Genomic DNA, 17,304 nt, shown 5'->3' on the forward strand with positions numbered 1-17,304 from the left:
AACTGTAAAAAAGCACTGTGTGAGATGCCATATTAATTTATTAGCTGTAGTTGCATCATGTGAACCTCACAGAGTAATAAATATGACATCAAGTTCATATATGTGCGTTGTCTGGTATAAGTGCTTTGAGGATTTTCCCTTCCGGGCGTTAAACCAAGAATCGAACTCACTTTGACGTGCAGTCCTATAGTTTCAGTAAGGCAAAGTGATGAAGCCACACTTTCACTGCCTCTGTCTCCTCAACACCTAGAGGCTGACTTACCGAGGTGGTTTCTCTCTGACAGGCACACTGAGTCATGCAGGAATGCACAGATTCTGTCAAAACCTGGAGCCATCCTTTCACTGGAGGCTAATTTGCCACATCGTATAGCCATTATGAACAGAGCTGAAGTTTTGGTGAACTGGTTGATTAGAGAGTGCCTTTCTATCACAAGGAGCTTTAATTAAAAGAGAAGAGTGTGTGACTGTGTTCAGCAAGGCCGTAATTGGCCCCAGAGACACTTTGTGCTTTGATAGAGATACAGTAGAGCAATCAATCCCTCTTGCTATGCTTTCTTTCAGGTCCAGGCACTTCTGGTCCTCATATAGCTATTGAGACAGTATTTCACCAGTTGGATTCTCTTTGTATTCACTTTCTTTAGATGCTTGATCTGAGCTCATACTGATTTGAGCAGACTGACCTCAGCATATAAATAATTAGTCCTACAAATATGTGTATCATTCTATTAAGATGCACTCAACCTATTTTACAGCATACGTGCAAGTAAATAAATAGATGAGGAGAAAAGGACATAGCAGTCCAGCTGAAACCAGAAACACACTGCTCATGTTTTAAAAGCCTTCGGTTGTTTCACTGATCTTATCTTGGTAATATATCAAGAGAAGAAACATACTTGGTATTCATTCCTGGTAGATTTCAAGTTATTCATCTTTACCTCCTAATGCTCTTGAAATATTACAGCCAACAATATTTACTTGACGCCCTTGAACGCGTGCATATCAGGTCCATGTCTGAGCAGGTTGTGGGTATTGTGGCTGCAGACACTAGGCCTGAGCACATCCACTGTAGACGGAGAATGTCAAACCCTAACATTACAGATCTGAGCCTCTCTTCTCCCAGTGCTGTGCTACATGTGGCTCTTAATGGAGCTCTCTCACATCCCTCTGATTGAATCAAACCTCTGGATGTCCACGCTTATAGCACTACAGTACACAGCCTCACATCCAAGGCTCAGAACGACTGCTCCGAGCCCCTAAGTTTGTTGAGGAGAAGGGCGTGGGTTACATCCCCGCTGATTAGCTGGTTAGTGCAATACATGGTCCTGCTAATGGGGGTTGCAGTGGAGGTCTAGGCATCTCCTCTGGTCAAGCATGCACACTCACTCAAACATGAACCCACACATTCTACGCCCCACAAGGGGACACCTTTATCCTCTTCTTCATCCTTAGTCCTTCGGTTTGGCGTTCGTCTTTGTGAAAGATTTTTACACACTTGGAAGGTGGGGATGAACACAGACTACAAGCCAAAGGTTTGCAAGTGACACTCATCAACTTGGTCAAAACAAGCATGCTTGTTTTCAATAGATAATAGACAGTAATGTGTTTATCAACATGAAACAAATGGGTTTCAACTAAGCAAATCTTAAACTGATTTTAATCCAAGTGTATTAGGAGCATCCGTTCATGACGTTTCAGATAGGAATGCAGTTAATATGGTTTTCCAAGCCTTCGTACAAGTCCTGTTTCACTGGTACAAACATGCTTTTCTCACTGTGAATCCCACAGGAAACCAGCTGTCCTCTCTCATCTAAAACCTTGGGACAAAGTCTTAAAGTATGTATTCCATCATCGCTCAGGTTGCATAATAAGGTTCCGTCCAGTTATTCTTTGTCTATAGTATCACAGCATGCTTCCATACTTGATGGATGTAGCGTATGTTTTTGCAGCCTTGCCTGTAGTGCAGCATGAACCCTGACTCCTCAATCTCTACCGAATGCTGTCAGAGGCCCACAGTGAGAGCCAGCGTGTCCACAGGAGCCTTGGTGCAGCGAGAGGCGACGGGATAATGGGCTTTAGCCGGGGGTGTGCTGAGAAGCCGCTCAGCAGGGAGAAAGGACAGCTTTACCTTCTCTGATGGCAACATTTTGGGAAGCTCCTGGGAGCCTGAGGGGGGAAAAAAATCTGTACATTTAACTCTAAAACTACATTTCTCTCTTCATTTGTCTCCCCCAGAGTAATTTAGCACCATTGTAAATGAGCAGCCCAGACAGTCCTGAGGCAGCAGCGGTGTGTGGGCAAGTAGTGATGATAGGGGCGGGGGGGGGGGGGGGGGGGGGGGCGGTTTGCACTGTGCGACACCTCGGTGTGAGGGGCGGGCAGAAGCGAGGCTCTCACCTTGGTCTGATGGAGAGTTGACGAGGTGTGGGGTCAGGGGCGGGGCGGTTCAGTGCGTGCTGTGTTTGTCTGCTTTCTCAGGCTCATCGGCACGGGAGAGCTGAGGGGCGGGTTGGGTTGGGGCGGGGGATGGGGGGCTGGTGATTGGCTGTGATTGGCTGTGAGTGGTGCGAGCGGTGAACCACTCATCTGTCTCCCACGACCACCCGCCAGCTCTGCGGTTCCAAAGTGCCCTGGCCATTTGTGTGGCACGAGAGCACAGCCTTGGCGGGAACACATCCATACCCGATTTGCTCAAATCAATAATATGCTTGCCTGCCCCTTCTGGGCCACTTAATACAGTGCTCTCCTCCCGCGCCTAAGAAGGCGCTGTCATTGTGCTGGGTGACTCGCTCCCCGGCCCCTGTCTGGCAGCACCTTGCCTTCTTTACTGACTGCTGATCATCAGCCTCATGTTTGGCTGGCACAGAGACCAAGCACCGCTGCCAAGAGGTTTCATTAAGACCTTATTCATTTTAGAACACTGGCCTCTCATCTTGGCCAAGAAAACACAGGTACACCAATCCCCAAATCCGTTAACATTTATCAGGGCCAGTGCCGGAGTCGATACATGAATATTCCCTGAGCCTGCAGCTCATGCCACATGCTGGCGTTTTTTTATTGGCTCGTCTGCCGGGGGAGAATGAGAGACATGAGACTTTCTCAATCGCTGCAATCACTTCCAGATGCAGCAAGGCATTTATTCTCTCCAGCACTTTATAAAGCGGCAGAGTGGCAAGGCCATTCTCCGCACTGCTCTCACATTGGAGACGTTACCTTATCGATGAGATTTGTTTTAGAGATTTCCCTCTTAATGGTATTAATTTAGACAATCTAGTATAAGCTCCACCCACTGCACTTTCAATGGGATTCACTCACATCGATAAAGAATTCAACAAATCCAAATTTTTCATCATGTCTGACAATAAAATTCTCTGTTTTCACAAATCCTGTACTCTGCCAGTTCCAGGACAGAGACCTCCCATTCACAACTCGTTGTTCAGGATTAACAAGCCTCTGTCTTGTTGGTCAATTGATTTCTTGCCTCTGAAACACTATTTAAATGTAAGGGGTGGAGAATGTCAGCATGTTCATTAACCAGTCAGTGGATTATACAAAAGGCAACAACTTTTAAATTCCCTGTTGTTGGTCTTTAACAATCAGTGACAGTTTGGTATTTGTACAAACTCCTTTCAAGGTGACTTTAGTGACCTTCCTCTAGGTATAAGTACTTATTAGTAGCAGTCAATATTCTTTTCCTCTTTGTAAATTGCACTCCCTATACAATCCACATTCCCCTATACAAACTGTCCAACTGAGTCCAGCATTTCCTTTGGAAGTTCAAAGGTCAACCAGAACTTTGGCCCTTGATGCTGACTCTGCAATAACCCCCTGTTAAATCATTTATTTCCTAACCCTACAAAACCAAAAACACTGCTGAACCATCTAGGCAAGACCAATGTGTTAACAAACAGTCTTAACAACTCAAGATACCTCTGCATATTCAAAAGCTGCTCATCCTGTAACTGACCAGGGACCTGTTTCCCAAGAGCACTGTAGTGTTAAGACTGTCTTAAATGTGAGAGAGCGTTCAGTGTGATAGTCTCTCTTCCACTGAACAATGAACTTAGTGTGATGAGGCTTAGGGGGAGCCAGACCCTCAGTTCCTCTGAGCTGCCTAGTTGATCTTGGCTGTGGTGCCTTGCATAACAGCAACTCTCTCACAGCATGTCGATTTTTAACAATTGTTGGATCTGCATTAATTCTGCATTAATTCAGCATCATTTGTCTGCGTCATTTCATCATGTAAAATAATTCTAGATTGTTGAGTTTCTGATGCAATGCCTTTTGAAAATTTCTTCCACATAAGTCATATGTAATAACGTCGAACTAGTCGATAGGCCTATTTTAACCAAAGTTTAATAGATGAACCTAACGTCTAGCACCTCTGCTGAAGCAGACATTAAGGCTATTGCTACAACCTCATGCAAACCACCCTCAGAGCTGATCTGTATCCGTTTCTTTTTACACACTTTCCCTCAGATCCATATCATCCCAACTCACATATGTGTCCAGATTTATCTCAGCAGAACCTTTCAGGTATTGCTTAATATCTCCTTATGTCATTGCTCAGAGCAACAGTGGCAGGGGTAGGTGATGCATTCCACACAATGCTGGCCTGTGGGTCAGGCTGCCTCAGGACACTGCAGGGATTCAGTCCTCTGAGCATCTGCTAACCATGAAGATTCCATATTTGTACTTTATTTAGCAAACCTTGTGCATTTTTCTACCACCCCAGGCCCTGTGCTATGGCTTCCATACAGGTTCTGTTACAGTCACACTTATATCTGTTTCTTTTTCACTGCTTTACAAAATGTATAGACAATACAATTTAAATGCTACCTAGACAAAGAAACAAGAAACAAAGGCATTTGGCCAGCACAGGAGCGATTTAACAGGAGCGATGGACAGGAGCTATTTAACAACTACAAGTGCAGTTTGCAGTTTGTAAACATTAAAATCATCATTGACCTTGTGAAAACAATTAAAGCTGGCCTTATCAATTATGATTTGCCTTCAAGCCAGGTATCGTTTGTTAGTCGATCTGAGTTTTCAGGCAGGGGGCGCTAGTGAGCACAGTTTAGGTATAGTGAGGAGCTGTGCCCGTGAAGGGTTGAGATTTAGATCAGGGCCATGTGAAGATCATTAGAGGGGCAGGAGCTCATAGTTAAAGAAATTAGGGCAGAACATAACCTGCTAAACTACTCTAGGGGATAATCAGATGTTCAAGTTTAACACAGACAATGTACATGCGCTCAAGAATCTGTTGAATGTTTTTAAACTCATCCATTTCTACATTGCTATTCACAGCAAAAATGAAGGTTGTGTTGGGTTGTTGTTTTTTTTGTGCAGTTTCTGGTTTTAGTTGCGTAGCATTTTTACCTTGATAATCAAACACTGAACCAGAAAATTACATGTTCTTTATTCTTGTTTTACACAAAACAATCACAAGAAGAGGGCACACAAACACACAAAGGCACATATTAGTTTAGGTTGGTAACAAAAGTATTAAACAAACCCACAGTTTTTATAGCTTTAGCATTTTTAGAGTGTCTGATTGTCTGTAAGTAACTTTTCATGTCATTCAACTTACAAAATATTGATTAACTATAAAATATTTTTTATGTTCCCTTTTACAGCTAAAAGCACCAAAGAAAAAGTCAAATATATATGCTATATATAAGAAAATATATATGCTGTGCATATGAGTTTGGTTAAAATTAAACACATCAGACAAGAAAGGGCATGAGAACAGGAGCAGAACAAATGAACAAAAGATTCAGGATTTGCTGCACAAAAACTTCAGCGGGAATCTGAATCCTTTACAAATCCAGCCATGCAGATTTCAGATGGGTAGAATCTATGAAGTAATCTAAAAGTGACTTCTCTTAAAGTATGTTTTGCATCATACCATTCCAATAAGATGTGGTGAAGAGGCTATGTCCTGTTGGACAAGTGTTCTAGTTTTCCTATTATTGGAATGGTAGACAGAGAATCATCCTTTTCCCATAGCTCAGAGATCACAGGGATCTGAAAGTAGAGTAACAGGAGATGAGAGATCAGAACTCAACAGCATGGCAGCTCCTGTAGGGATGGTGTCAAAGACAATCAAATTCTCTTATGGACTTACAGCTGTATGCTGTAAAATATTCTGAGTTATTATATAGTTATAAAGTTATTATAAAGACCAAACACATTATTTTTAAAGCAGGTTTTAAAGAATAAATATTTATTTTTGTAAATAATATTCCTGTATGTTATGTAATAATATTCCTATATGAGATATGTATTAAGGGAAAATTGGTTTAAAATGAGAAACCATGAAAGTAGCATTTGCTGGTGATAATTTGATAACTTGGGATGGGATTTTGAAAATGAAATTGCAGACTGAGAGCTCTAAAACCAGCTACTTTAGAACAGATATAGGAAGGAATAGCATAACAAATAGAGTTAGAATTGTTCAGAAACTGATGGATTTTAAATAAAATTAATTTTATTCCTCCAAATGAAATTCGATAGCATATTTTTTTGCCAAGGATTCATCAAAATACAAAGAAAATGAAAAGATTTACAAAGATTTTCTTCTTTTATCAATAAGCCACACAAGGTTGGAAGAGTATCTTTTCCCTTTTACTATCTTTACTATGTGTATTCCTAAATATTTAACTTGATCCTTAACGTTCCATATGGAGGAGAATGTACATGAGACTTCAATTCACATTTGATTAAACACAGGCCAGAAGCTTTGGGGAAAGTGTTAATAAGCTCTTTACGAAGAGGTCGACATCTTCCATGAGTTTTCGGTCTTCCGCCATGGTCCCCCGCAGGTTACTATTAGTGATGTGAGTATCACAGACTTGAGAGACTTAAGCAAAAGAGCTAGGGAGTACTGGGCTAAAGGCTAAGCATGGGGACATACTATATTTATATTTAATTGAACTACTGCCATTTTTACACAAGGTTTTAATCAATTTACAGGACAGGTTACAAACCAAATTTTCTAAATGTGCTGAGATTGAAATTAGGTCCACCTCAATCCTACACTTTATGAAAATGTAAAAAAGAGAATTAAACTATTATTATTTTTTAAAAAGTCACACTATAGTCCAGTAAGTCCAGTACAAGCCTAATATTATTTGCTAAATGTCTTCTTTTTTTTTTTTTTGCAAACCCTACCTGTGTTTTATCTGTGACTAAATTTAAAACTTCCTAGATTATTTTAGCAAAGAGTAAGAGTATCATGTTATAATCATTATTTAGTAGTGCTATGGGGTGCCAATTATCTAACAAGAGACGGTCATTATTTGTCCTAGTAGGTAGAAGAGACTCCTTTTCTGTACTTTCTCTGAATATCTCTATCAAAAAAGGAGCCAACATTCCCTCAAAAGCCTTGAGCTCAGAGGTAATACCATAATTTGATTTATTTTTTAAGCTCTTACAGTTTCGTCAGGGGATATAGGCCCACTATAGCCTTTAGCCATAAAAGGGACGACAGATTCTTTAGAGTAATCCGAACTATTCCCTTAATAGTCTGCTCAGAAGTTAGCAGCTTGTGCTGTGGTGCCCAAATACATTCCCCCATCCTGAAAGCATTTCCCTTGGTTTTCCAGTCTTGATATTTGTGATTCTAGTGGATGAATCATACTATATTAAAGCCGTCAATCAACAATAATGGGCGGAACATCTAAACGCTGAGGTAGCTGTGTATGTGCTTTTATTTCTTCAATTTTATGAGCTTTAAATATTCATAAATACATATCAAAAACTTGCTAACCTAGATAACTTGCTAACTAGGAGCTAAATTGCTAATGGAGCTGGCCAATTCCCAACTGGAAGTGAGGGGATGTATATTTGGGTTGCCCATAAACTGGCAGGGATTAGCAGCAACTAGGGTGCATTTTATGTCAGACGGATGTCATCACTACTAAAGGGTCCTTAGGAGTGCATTCAGGATGGGGAAATGCATTTGGGAATTTTGGGTAATGGTCTGCTTCTGAGCACGCGGCCGTTATTGTAGGTCACAATAAGAGCACATAGAGGGTGCTCATGAGCACCCCTTTGGTAACAAAAGTGAGAAATAGGACATGCTACAGCCCCGCCATTCTCACAGGCTTGTGTGTTTGTGGATTGCATGACCACGTGTGCATCATTTGGGACTGGGTTTGCAGCTGCAGAATATTAGCAGGTCACATGATGTAAACTTACAGACAGCAATCCAGGCCATTTTTATTCACGATGAAGGCTCCAGGCAACAATTAAAAATAAATAAAATAGGTAATTAATTAATTTTCCAAAAGGGCACTGCGGACGTCCAGAAGCAAAGGGGCAGGTGCTCCAGGCCCCATCGCCTCCCCCCCCCACCCCACCGACTAGCGCCTTTTATTTATATCTATGAAATTCTGTGTCGTGTTTAGTATTTTGCCCTGTGCTGTAACCTTGCTGTGCAGTACTTATCTTCCCGCTGATTCGCTGACCTCTTGCCTCTTGACTAAGTCGTTATAATAAAAGAGAATGAAAGCCTGCCTCTCCATATAAATTCTGTTCTCAACGGTCCGTATAAATCAGCGCTGCATTTGGCGGTCTACCTGACGTGTATGGCTTCTCTCCCCCTTCACCTCCCAGGCTGTGAGAGCGACTACTGGGGCCCCCACTGCAGCAGTCGCTGTCAGTGCCAGAACGGAGCCCTGTGTAACCCCATCACGGGCGCCTGCGTCTGCACGGACGGCTACCAGGGCTGGCGCTGTGAGGATCCCTGCGAGCCCGGCTATTACGGCAAGGGCTGCCAGCTTCAGTGCCAGTGTCTCAACGGTGCCACCTGCCACCACGAGACTGGGGAATGCATCTGCGCCCCAGGATATATGGGCGCTGTGTAAGTAGGCTTTTGAAGGTGATTGATGTATATGTGAATGCACGGCATAATACCACTACCAGTGGTCCGGTTCTTTTCGATAAACCGAGAAGTTAAAGGACCGTTCTTTCTTTTTTTTTCAAGCTAATTTTTTTTACTCTTTTAAATCAAGACAACGGCTCATCCATGGGTGGGAAAAAAAAAAAAAAAAAAAAAAAAAACAGCTCTTGAAATTTTATACTGTAATGCTGCAACCAAGCGCAACGGCACCCAGAGTCTGAACCCTTTGTTCCTGCGCTGCGGCAGCTGTGGAGAACGTTGTCCATCGGGCAGCCACGGGCCCCAGTGCGAGCAGCGATGCCCGTGCCAGAACGGAGGGACATGTCACCACATCACCGGAGAGTGCTCCTGCCCGGCTGGATGGAGCGTAAGTCCCGGCGCGGAGGAGCAAAGGAGGGCTCCAGGAGAGGGGGGGGGAGCAGCAGGGAGAAGGCTGACAGAGAGGAGGAGGGCAGAAAGGATGGAGGGAGAGTGGAGGAGAGAGGTGGATGACGTAAGATGGAGTGAGGGAGAGGGAGAAGGAAGGGAGAGATAATTATGGGCTGTACACGGGGGTAAGTGAGTGGAAAGAGGATACGATGGGTGAGAGAGCAAAGCGTAGCTCTGCAAAGAACCTAAAAGCAGCTGCTGCTTATTATTACCAGTGAAACATGCAAAGTTTGAGCGTCATTGATAATGTCTTATCTTTCTGTTAAAGCTGTAGTGATTGAATCTGTCATTGTAACACTCTCTCTCTCTCACACACACACACACACACATTCATACCTCTCTGTCTCACACACATAACACATACACACACACAAATACACACACACACGCACATTCCTCTGTCTTTACCTCTACTCAGGGGTCTGTGTGTGCCCAGCCCTGCCCATTAGGCAAGTATGGCATCAACTGTGGCAAGGACTGCTCGTGTCGCAACGGTGGCCTATGTGACCACATCACAGGCCAGTGTGAGTGCATGGCAGGATACACTGGCCGCAGGTACGCAGGAATGAAACACATAATCACTGGTCCATCAGCCCATCAGGAAAGCACATAATCACCACTCCATCAGCCCGTCAGGAAAGCACATAATCACTGCTCCATCAGCCCATCAGGAAAGCTCACTCTGGCCTTATTTCTCCTCTTTATGGCTGCAGTCAGTGTGCAGAGTGTGACTCAAAACTGCTTTGTCCTTTTCAATGACAACTGAAATTGTTCTTTCATTTTAACAAAGCTATGATTTCCATATTGGATTTTTTTTTGGTACAAATAACTCAATGACAAAATGTCATATATAAAATTGCATAGTAATCATGGAAGCAAACTTTTCTGTCATGATGCCAGTCTTCCAATCAAGGTCAAAATGTTTGTTTTGTAACCTGTGAGCATATTACCTGCACTGGCTATGGGTTTATCTGAATCTGATCCCATTGTGTCTAACAACCCAACTCTTGACTCTGCACTGGCCTGCAGAGGTTCTGCCCATTAATTACCAGTAATGGAGTTGTATTAGGAGTCAATTGCAATGTGTGGGTCTCTTCATTTCCCCCTGACATCCTGAGGCTTTATTAGCTTACTAAAGTGATTGTCTACAGGAAGAAAGCATTTCCAGGACAAGTCCTTCCTTTTCTTTAATATTTTGCAAAATTACCCACATTCATTTGCTCTGTGACAGGTAAATTAACCCAGCAGGAACAATCGAAGCTTGTGTTAGGACACCCCACATCCCCCACCCCTTCCCCAATAACACTCATCTCCTTGATATAGTCACTGCCGCTGTAATTTATACATGAAACATAACTAGTCCATTTTATAATTTAATTGAGCTATTTATCTGTCTTCTAATGGCTTCTTTGGACACTCAAGATTGATACTCTGCCAGGCCTGTATATTTAACTTCTTGTAAAAGTCCTCTCTGCTTAAGTCACTTTCGTATTCCACAGAGAATGCTCCCCAGCCTAACTGTATTCAGTGTAGTTAATGACAGCGTCCTCACCTTGATCTGCTCCGGAGGAGGCGTGGTGCCTTGGATGAACCCATGTAACACCAGAGCAGCTCAGAGCAACTTACGACCTCCGGCTCTGGTCGACTCTGCAGACGGCTGACTCACATCGTGCTCGGCGGACAGCCTCCTCGCCTTCCGCCGCCACTGACTGGAAACGTGTGAAATGACACTGCATGTAAATGGCTCGGCAGGCCCTTTCACTCCCACTAAAGTGTGTCTGGTGTGGCAGGTGCCAGGAGGAGTGCCCTGTCGGGACCTACGGCCCGCAGTGTGCACGCAACTGCGACTGTCAGAACGGGGCCAAGTGCTACCACATCAACGGGGCGTGCCTGTGTGACACGGGCTTTAAAGGACCCCACTGCCAGGACCGCTTCTGCCCACCAGGGCTATACGGCCTCATCTGTGACAAGTACTGCCCCTGTAATGCCACAAATACACTCAGGTAAGCACAGGCACCGTCACCAATAATATACTCAATGTATGCAGTTAACACTGAAACTAAATATGCATTAGACTACATTTACATTGTTAACTAGTTTGTTTGTTTTTTTATATCAGCCCTTAAGATATTGATATCACAAAAGGTTGAACTTTGCAGATATGACCTCTAACAAATCTTGTTTTATCCCCCTTTTGGTCAGCTTTTTGATCAATTTCATATTTAATTTCATAATGTAAGCCTTTTTTTAACAGTGTCACATGAAGGATTCACTACTGTGTTGTTATATATTGTGTTGTATTATAATCACGGTATATAGCATTATTATGATGTAACATTTCAGTTCATATTGAGCAGCCCTAATATAGACAAGTAGATGTTAATCGCATAACACTATAATCCATGGATATCAAACTGTGTCCATCTTCATCTGCAGTGTCTACAGGTATTTGTTTAAGCCATGCACCACAGCACATGACTCAACTAATTCTCTCTCGTTAAGGAGGAAATCTCATTAGGTAAAACAGGTAGCGCAGTGCAGAGTTAGAATATATTATCTAAGGCCCTTTTGTTGCTGGCCAGAGTTATAATTGTCCCAGTCAGCCCTCCAGTCTGTGTGTGCATTATTCTTTCATGGTTGTAGTGTAGAATTCACAGGGTGCAGTTTTTATGGGTTTGTAAAGATTGGTAACACTACAACCTAGTGGTATTTTTCTTACTTCACAATGCTTGTTTTTGTAATTTCATGCCCTGTGCATCTCATATTGTGCAAGGCTGGGCGGGGGGTGATGGGGAGGAAGTTGTAACAAAATGGAAGTTCCATGTAAATGAGGCGAGGCAGAGCAAGCTGTTGGTGTTTTACTGAAAAATAAGACACTGATAAGAGACGTGAGGATCACGTCTAAATTCAGCATAATGTCTAACCCCAGCGTGATCTGATCTTTGGTGATTTCATCAGTGTTAAGCACAAACTACATGCTTGCAATGCGTGGCAATTACTGTGGATTATGGAATAATCTTTTATAGTCATAGTTATGACACTGTGCAGCAGTGGGTGGACGTGATTAATAGTTGTGTAACTGGTGTGTTTTATGACAGAGACTCTAAACTTCAGCCCTGGGGACCCCCTGCCTTGTGCAGTTTCAGTATTTCCCTACACTATGCACACCCAGTCTATTTCATCAGCTAATTCTCCAGCCCTGATAGAGCTGCTTCAGGCATGCTAGGGCAGCTAAAATATGAAACTGAAGGGTTGTGGGACTACAGGAAAAACCTCTGTTTGGTGGTATAGCTCAGCAACCTTTAACATAAATGTAGACTACAAGAAATGAGTCATGGGAAGCTCCACCCTTGCTCACGCACATATAGAGGGGAAGCGGCAGTGTTCAAGCCCTCCATGCTCTGTAGTGTTTTATGTGTATGTAGTGTTTTATGCTAAACCTCACAGTATTCAAGTCTTCCATGCTCTGTAGTGTTTTATGTGCATGTAGTGTTTTATGCTAAACCTCACAGTATTCAAGCCCTCCATGCTCTGTAGTGTTTTATGTGTATGTAGTGTTTTATGCTAAACCTCACAGTATTCAAGCCCTCCATGCTCTGTAGTGTTTTATGTGTATGTAGTGTTTTATGCTAAATCTCACAGTATTCAAGCCCTCCATGCTCTGTAGTGTTTTATGTGTATGTAGTGTTTTATGCTAAACCTCACAGTATTCAAGCCCTCCATGTTCTGTAGTGTTTTGTGTGTGTAGTGTTTTATGCTAAACCTCACAGTTTTAAAGCCCTCCATGCTCCGTAGTGTTTTATGTGTATGTAGTGTTTTATGCTAAACCTCACAGTATTCAAGCCCTCCATGCTTTGTAGTGTTTTATGTGTATGTAGTGTTTTATGCTAAACCTCCCAGTATTCAAGCCCTCCATGCTCTGTAGTGTTTTATGTGTATGTAGTGTTTTATGCTAAATCTCACAGTATTCAAGTCTTCCATGCTCTGTAGTGTTTTATGTGTATGTAGTGTTTTATGCTAAACCTCACAGTATTCAAGCCCTCCATGCTCTGTAGTGTTTTTGCTAAATCTCACAGTATTCAAGTCTTCCATGCTCTGTAGTATTATATGTTTATGTAGTCTTTTATGCTAAACCTCACAGTATTCAAGTCTTCCATGCTCTGTAGTATTTTGTGTTTATGTAGTGTTTTATGTTTATGTAGTGTAGTGAAGTGTGTAGTGCAACTGTTTACAAGGTATGAGACTAGTGATATAATTGATAGCAAAGATTATAATTAATATCACCATACACTCAAATGTATGTATTCTACACTACCCAGTCGTTTTGTTTATAGTGTGCATGAATGGTAATTGTACTTGGTGGATATGTCCTTGTGTCTTGTGCAGCATGGAGCAGTATTAAGGTAGATTACTGAACATTGTGATAGTTAAAGGTAATGTTTTTAGCTACATTAATTCATATTATCTCATGCAAGTCTTCAGATATTGAAATCTTTTTTGACAGCCATTAACTATAAAATACCTGACTTATTTAAATGACATTGACAAAACCTGCAACAGTTCTCTGGAACTGCTTTTTGGCACACCATACGTGTGATTGTATGATGTAGTAGCAGTGCATTTAAAGGCACTGTAAGACCATGAAATGAAACTAAGTAGACTACAGCAATCCAGAAATAATCTATTCGCAAAACCTACACATTGTACTTTTTAATCTGAACAGCATGGCAGTAAGTTACTATTGAGCTCTTACCCTGTGAAGGCCCTCTTCACTCATTGCATTATAGCGTGACCCCTGGGCTTCGTCCTCCGAGCCATTGGGTTAATTTAACATGCAAGTCAAATTTTGAGCACCTTTAGAATGGTAACATGCCACTCGCTCTTTATCGCGACCTGAGCTTCATTCCTCATTTCTGAGCCACGATCACGGCTAATGCGGTGTTAATGTCCTGATATGGGCAGACTGGGCACCGGCACGGCAGAGCTCATTACTGTGTGAAGGAGAGAAATGATGCAGCCATTCATCAGACCACAGCGCTCAAACAGTGGGATGGATGGACTCCTTCCTGGCCTTCGCTCCTACCTCTCACTCGTCCATTGTGAATTGTTTGTGTTGCCTTCTCTCTTCATCTCCTCATCCCTTTCTGTCTGTCTCTGCCCCTCCGTCAGCTGTCACCCTCTGTCGGGGGAGTGCTCCTGCGTGGCTGGCTGGACCGGTCTGTACTGCAACGAGACCTGCCCGCCAGGCTACTACGGCGAGGGCTGCAGCCTGCCATGCCACTGTGCCAACGGGGCCGACTGCCACAGCGTGAGCGGGGCATGCGTCTGTGCCCCTGGATTCACCGTGAGTCCACGCAGGGCTGGCATTCCCAGCACTCTGATGAAGAAAACACTCTGAAATGACTCCTTTCCTGACATTAGCTTTTACTGCAGATTACAGTGCTCCCCCCAAAAAACAGTAACTTTGTCTTTTGACTGATTCTTTGTTACAGATTTTAAAAAGCGTTAAATAAATAATGATTTTAGTAGAGAGGGTGGAGGCGATCATAACTTGAGTGAAGAATAGCTTATTGTACAGGAGATCTGGCACTGAGAGCCTCTTCCATCTTACACAGTGTGTTCTTCAAAGTTATTTTCATGTCATCTCACTGGAGGCAATAGTCAATGTACCTCAGCAAGAGATGTTTCACGCTTTGAAAACAATCTCTTTAGAGTGGCACGCACGCTTGCGTGAAGTCTCTCGCTGGGAGGCCGAGAACAAGGTGAGACTCTTTAATCTCAGCAGGCAATGGGAGCTTAATGCATCTGGTAATAGATGTACCCTGTTACACAGCAGGGTTAAAGTGTGCCAAACAGAGGAAAGGGAGACTGGTAGAGGCACTCTGAAATAGGCATTGTTTTCCAGTCAGCATTCCCTCTGACATTCATTATAAATTGCCTGTCATATGGAGCATGTTGCATAAATCAAAGTGACCGGCACAGGTCCTGGATCATCCAGCCTCCGCTAATTTCTGATAAGCAGTGAGGGCAAAGACATGAAAGGAGAAGCGTGGACATGCCTGAAGAATTCTACTGTTATAAACCAGTGACCTCCTCTCTGGTTTTCACTGTTACGTGCTTTGTTATTGTCAACTGGAAGCTTCTTAAGGAGCAAATTTATTCTCCTTTGATTTCCCAGAAGATGCAGAAGAAAGAAAGTCAGAGAAAGAGTGACTTGGTGCGCAGCTTCCACTGTAAATACTTTCTACAGCGGGTGGAAGTCCTGCGAAAGAGAGGTCAAGGCAGACTGCGCCAGCGCCGAAGATGGAAGCGATGCAGCCACTTCGAAATGCCAGACGAGGCACCCCCGCGGAGTCTTACCTCGGCTGGAGCCGCCGTGCCGTCTGCTCAGAGAGCCACTCTGGAGATTTGATGGGGCACGTGCAGGCACAGGCTGGAGCTTCTCTCCCCCACCTGCTCCGCATGCCGGCTTCAAGGAGCCTGGGGCCAGTTCCATTAAATGCAGCTACAGGAGATTTGGCCAAAGAGAGCGCGACGGCCACCGTGCGATGGAAAGGGGACATCACGCTCCGTTTCCCAACAAGATGATCCGACAATAGACCTGTGCAGTGTGGCCAGGTCTGAAAGAATAATGGACTTGTAACAGCCCTTAGCCCCCTTACCTCTAGAGTCCTTATGCAGTGATACGTCTCGAGGTCAGGAAGGTGCTCTCTGTACTGCTACGCTGCCGGTACAGTAATGAGTATGGATGAGGGACTTAAATGGTGCTGATAGACCTTTGAAACCCCACATCAGATCACATCGTATCATATTTTTTTGCGGCCTGATTCTTTTCATCTTCATAACGGCAGATTTCATGTTACTGCCACCAAACCTTGGACTTCACTTTACATAAATCACTCTTGAATGTTTCAATCCAGCGCATGTCTTCACACATTTTCAGCATTTTGTCTAAAGGCCAACAAAGAAAGTCAGGATCACTATTTGAAGGAAAATAATAATCTTAGTGCGTCCGCTATACCGTACCTCTTTGTTGCATTTTGTTATATTACTCATTTAAGCCTGTATGTAAGATATGAAAAAAAAAAAATTACAGAGCTACATTTATTAATTTAAGCATTTCCTGTAAATGAAACATCATCCTGTGCAGCTGTACTCCATAAGATTTTAAGACTTGACAAATAAAAGCTAGCGTCTAAAAAGCAGACTGACTTTATGCTCTGTTAGAAGCTCCTTAGTTAGCCGTCCACTGCATCTGAACCTAGTGCATTCACAGGCATTTCCGTTGTGGCTGGGGGAAGCTTGTAACACCAGATCACTCACCAGCAAATTGCCGGCATTAGGTGGATGTCAGGCTGGCGAGCTTCCCAGCTGCACATGCGGTGGACCTCTCAAACTAGCTTCATGTCTCCACAAAACTGCGGGAGAACTGCAAGCGTTAGCAGTCTGCAAGTTGTCACTTTTGAGCAGAACAAAGATAACCACACGTAGATTGATAAAAAATTAATTTGCAGATGTAAGCGTTTCCTGTGGGCTACGCGGCGAGAGAGAGAGAGATAGAAACAAGGAGAGAGAGAGAGACAGAGAGCAAGAGAAAGACAGAGAAAGAGAGAGAGAAAACGTGCACAGATGGAGCAGGGGCGTACAGGAGGCAAAGAGTGCAGTGCAGCTGAGGAACGTCGAGTAAACGACAGTGCAGAGAGCTAGCAGTGACAAGTGGGAGCATGCAAGAAAGAGATTGGAGGAGAAAGACCAAACGAGAGACAGAACAATAGAAGAAGACAGAGACAGAGAGAGAGAGAGAGAGAGAGAGAGAGAGAGAGAGAGAGAGAGAGAGACTGCGTTTTGAGTATCTCCTCCAGCCCCCAGCGCCCTGTAGAATGTCTCATGCAGGCTCTCTGCTGAAACCTAGTTCCAGATGCTAATGAGCACGCCCAGTCCCCAGCGGTGGTGAGAGCCAGGCTGGAGCCGCC

The 17,304-nt window shown here is 43.4% G+C and overlaps 1 protein-coding gene across 3 annotated transcripts in view; it reads left to right on the forward strand.

Moving 5' to 3' along the window:
* megf11 (multiple EGF-like-domains 11) overlaps positions 1–17,304 on the forward strand; it is a 98,263-nt gene that overhangs the window by 53,648 nt on the left and 27,311 nt on the right. For all 3 annotated transcript variants that reach the window (XM_027027826.2, XM_035524987.1, XM_035524988.1), the window contains 5 exons: positions 8,617–8,863; positions 9,149–9,269; positions 9,750–9,886; positions 11,122–11,334; positions 14,501–14,675. In XM_027027826.2, coding sequence (XP_026883627.2) covers positions 8,617–8,863; positions 9,149–9,269; positions 9,750–9,886; positions 11,122–11,334; positions 14,501–14,675 — 893 coding nt within the window. The remainder of the gene's footprint in view (positions 1–8,616; positions 8,864–9,148; positions 9,270–9,749; positions 9,887–11,121; positions 11,335–14,500; positions 14,676–17,304) is intronic.

Source organism: Electrophorus electricus, chromosome 4 (assembly GCF_013358815.1).
Source record: "Electrophorus electricus isolate fEleEle1 chromosome 4, fEleEle1.pri, whole genome shotgun sequence".
Lineage (NCBI taxonomy): Eukaryota > Metazoa > Chordata > Actinopteri > Gymnotiformes > Gymnotidae > Electrophorus > Electrophorus electricus.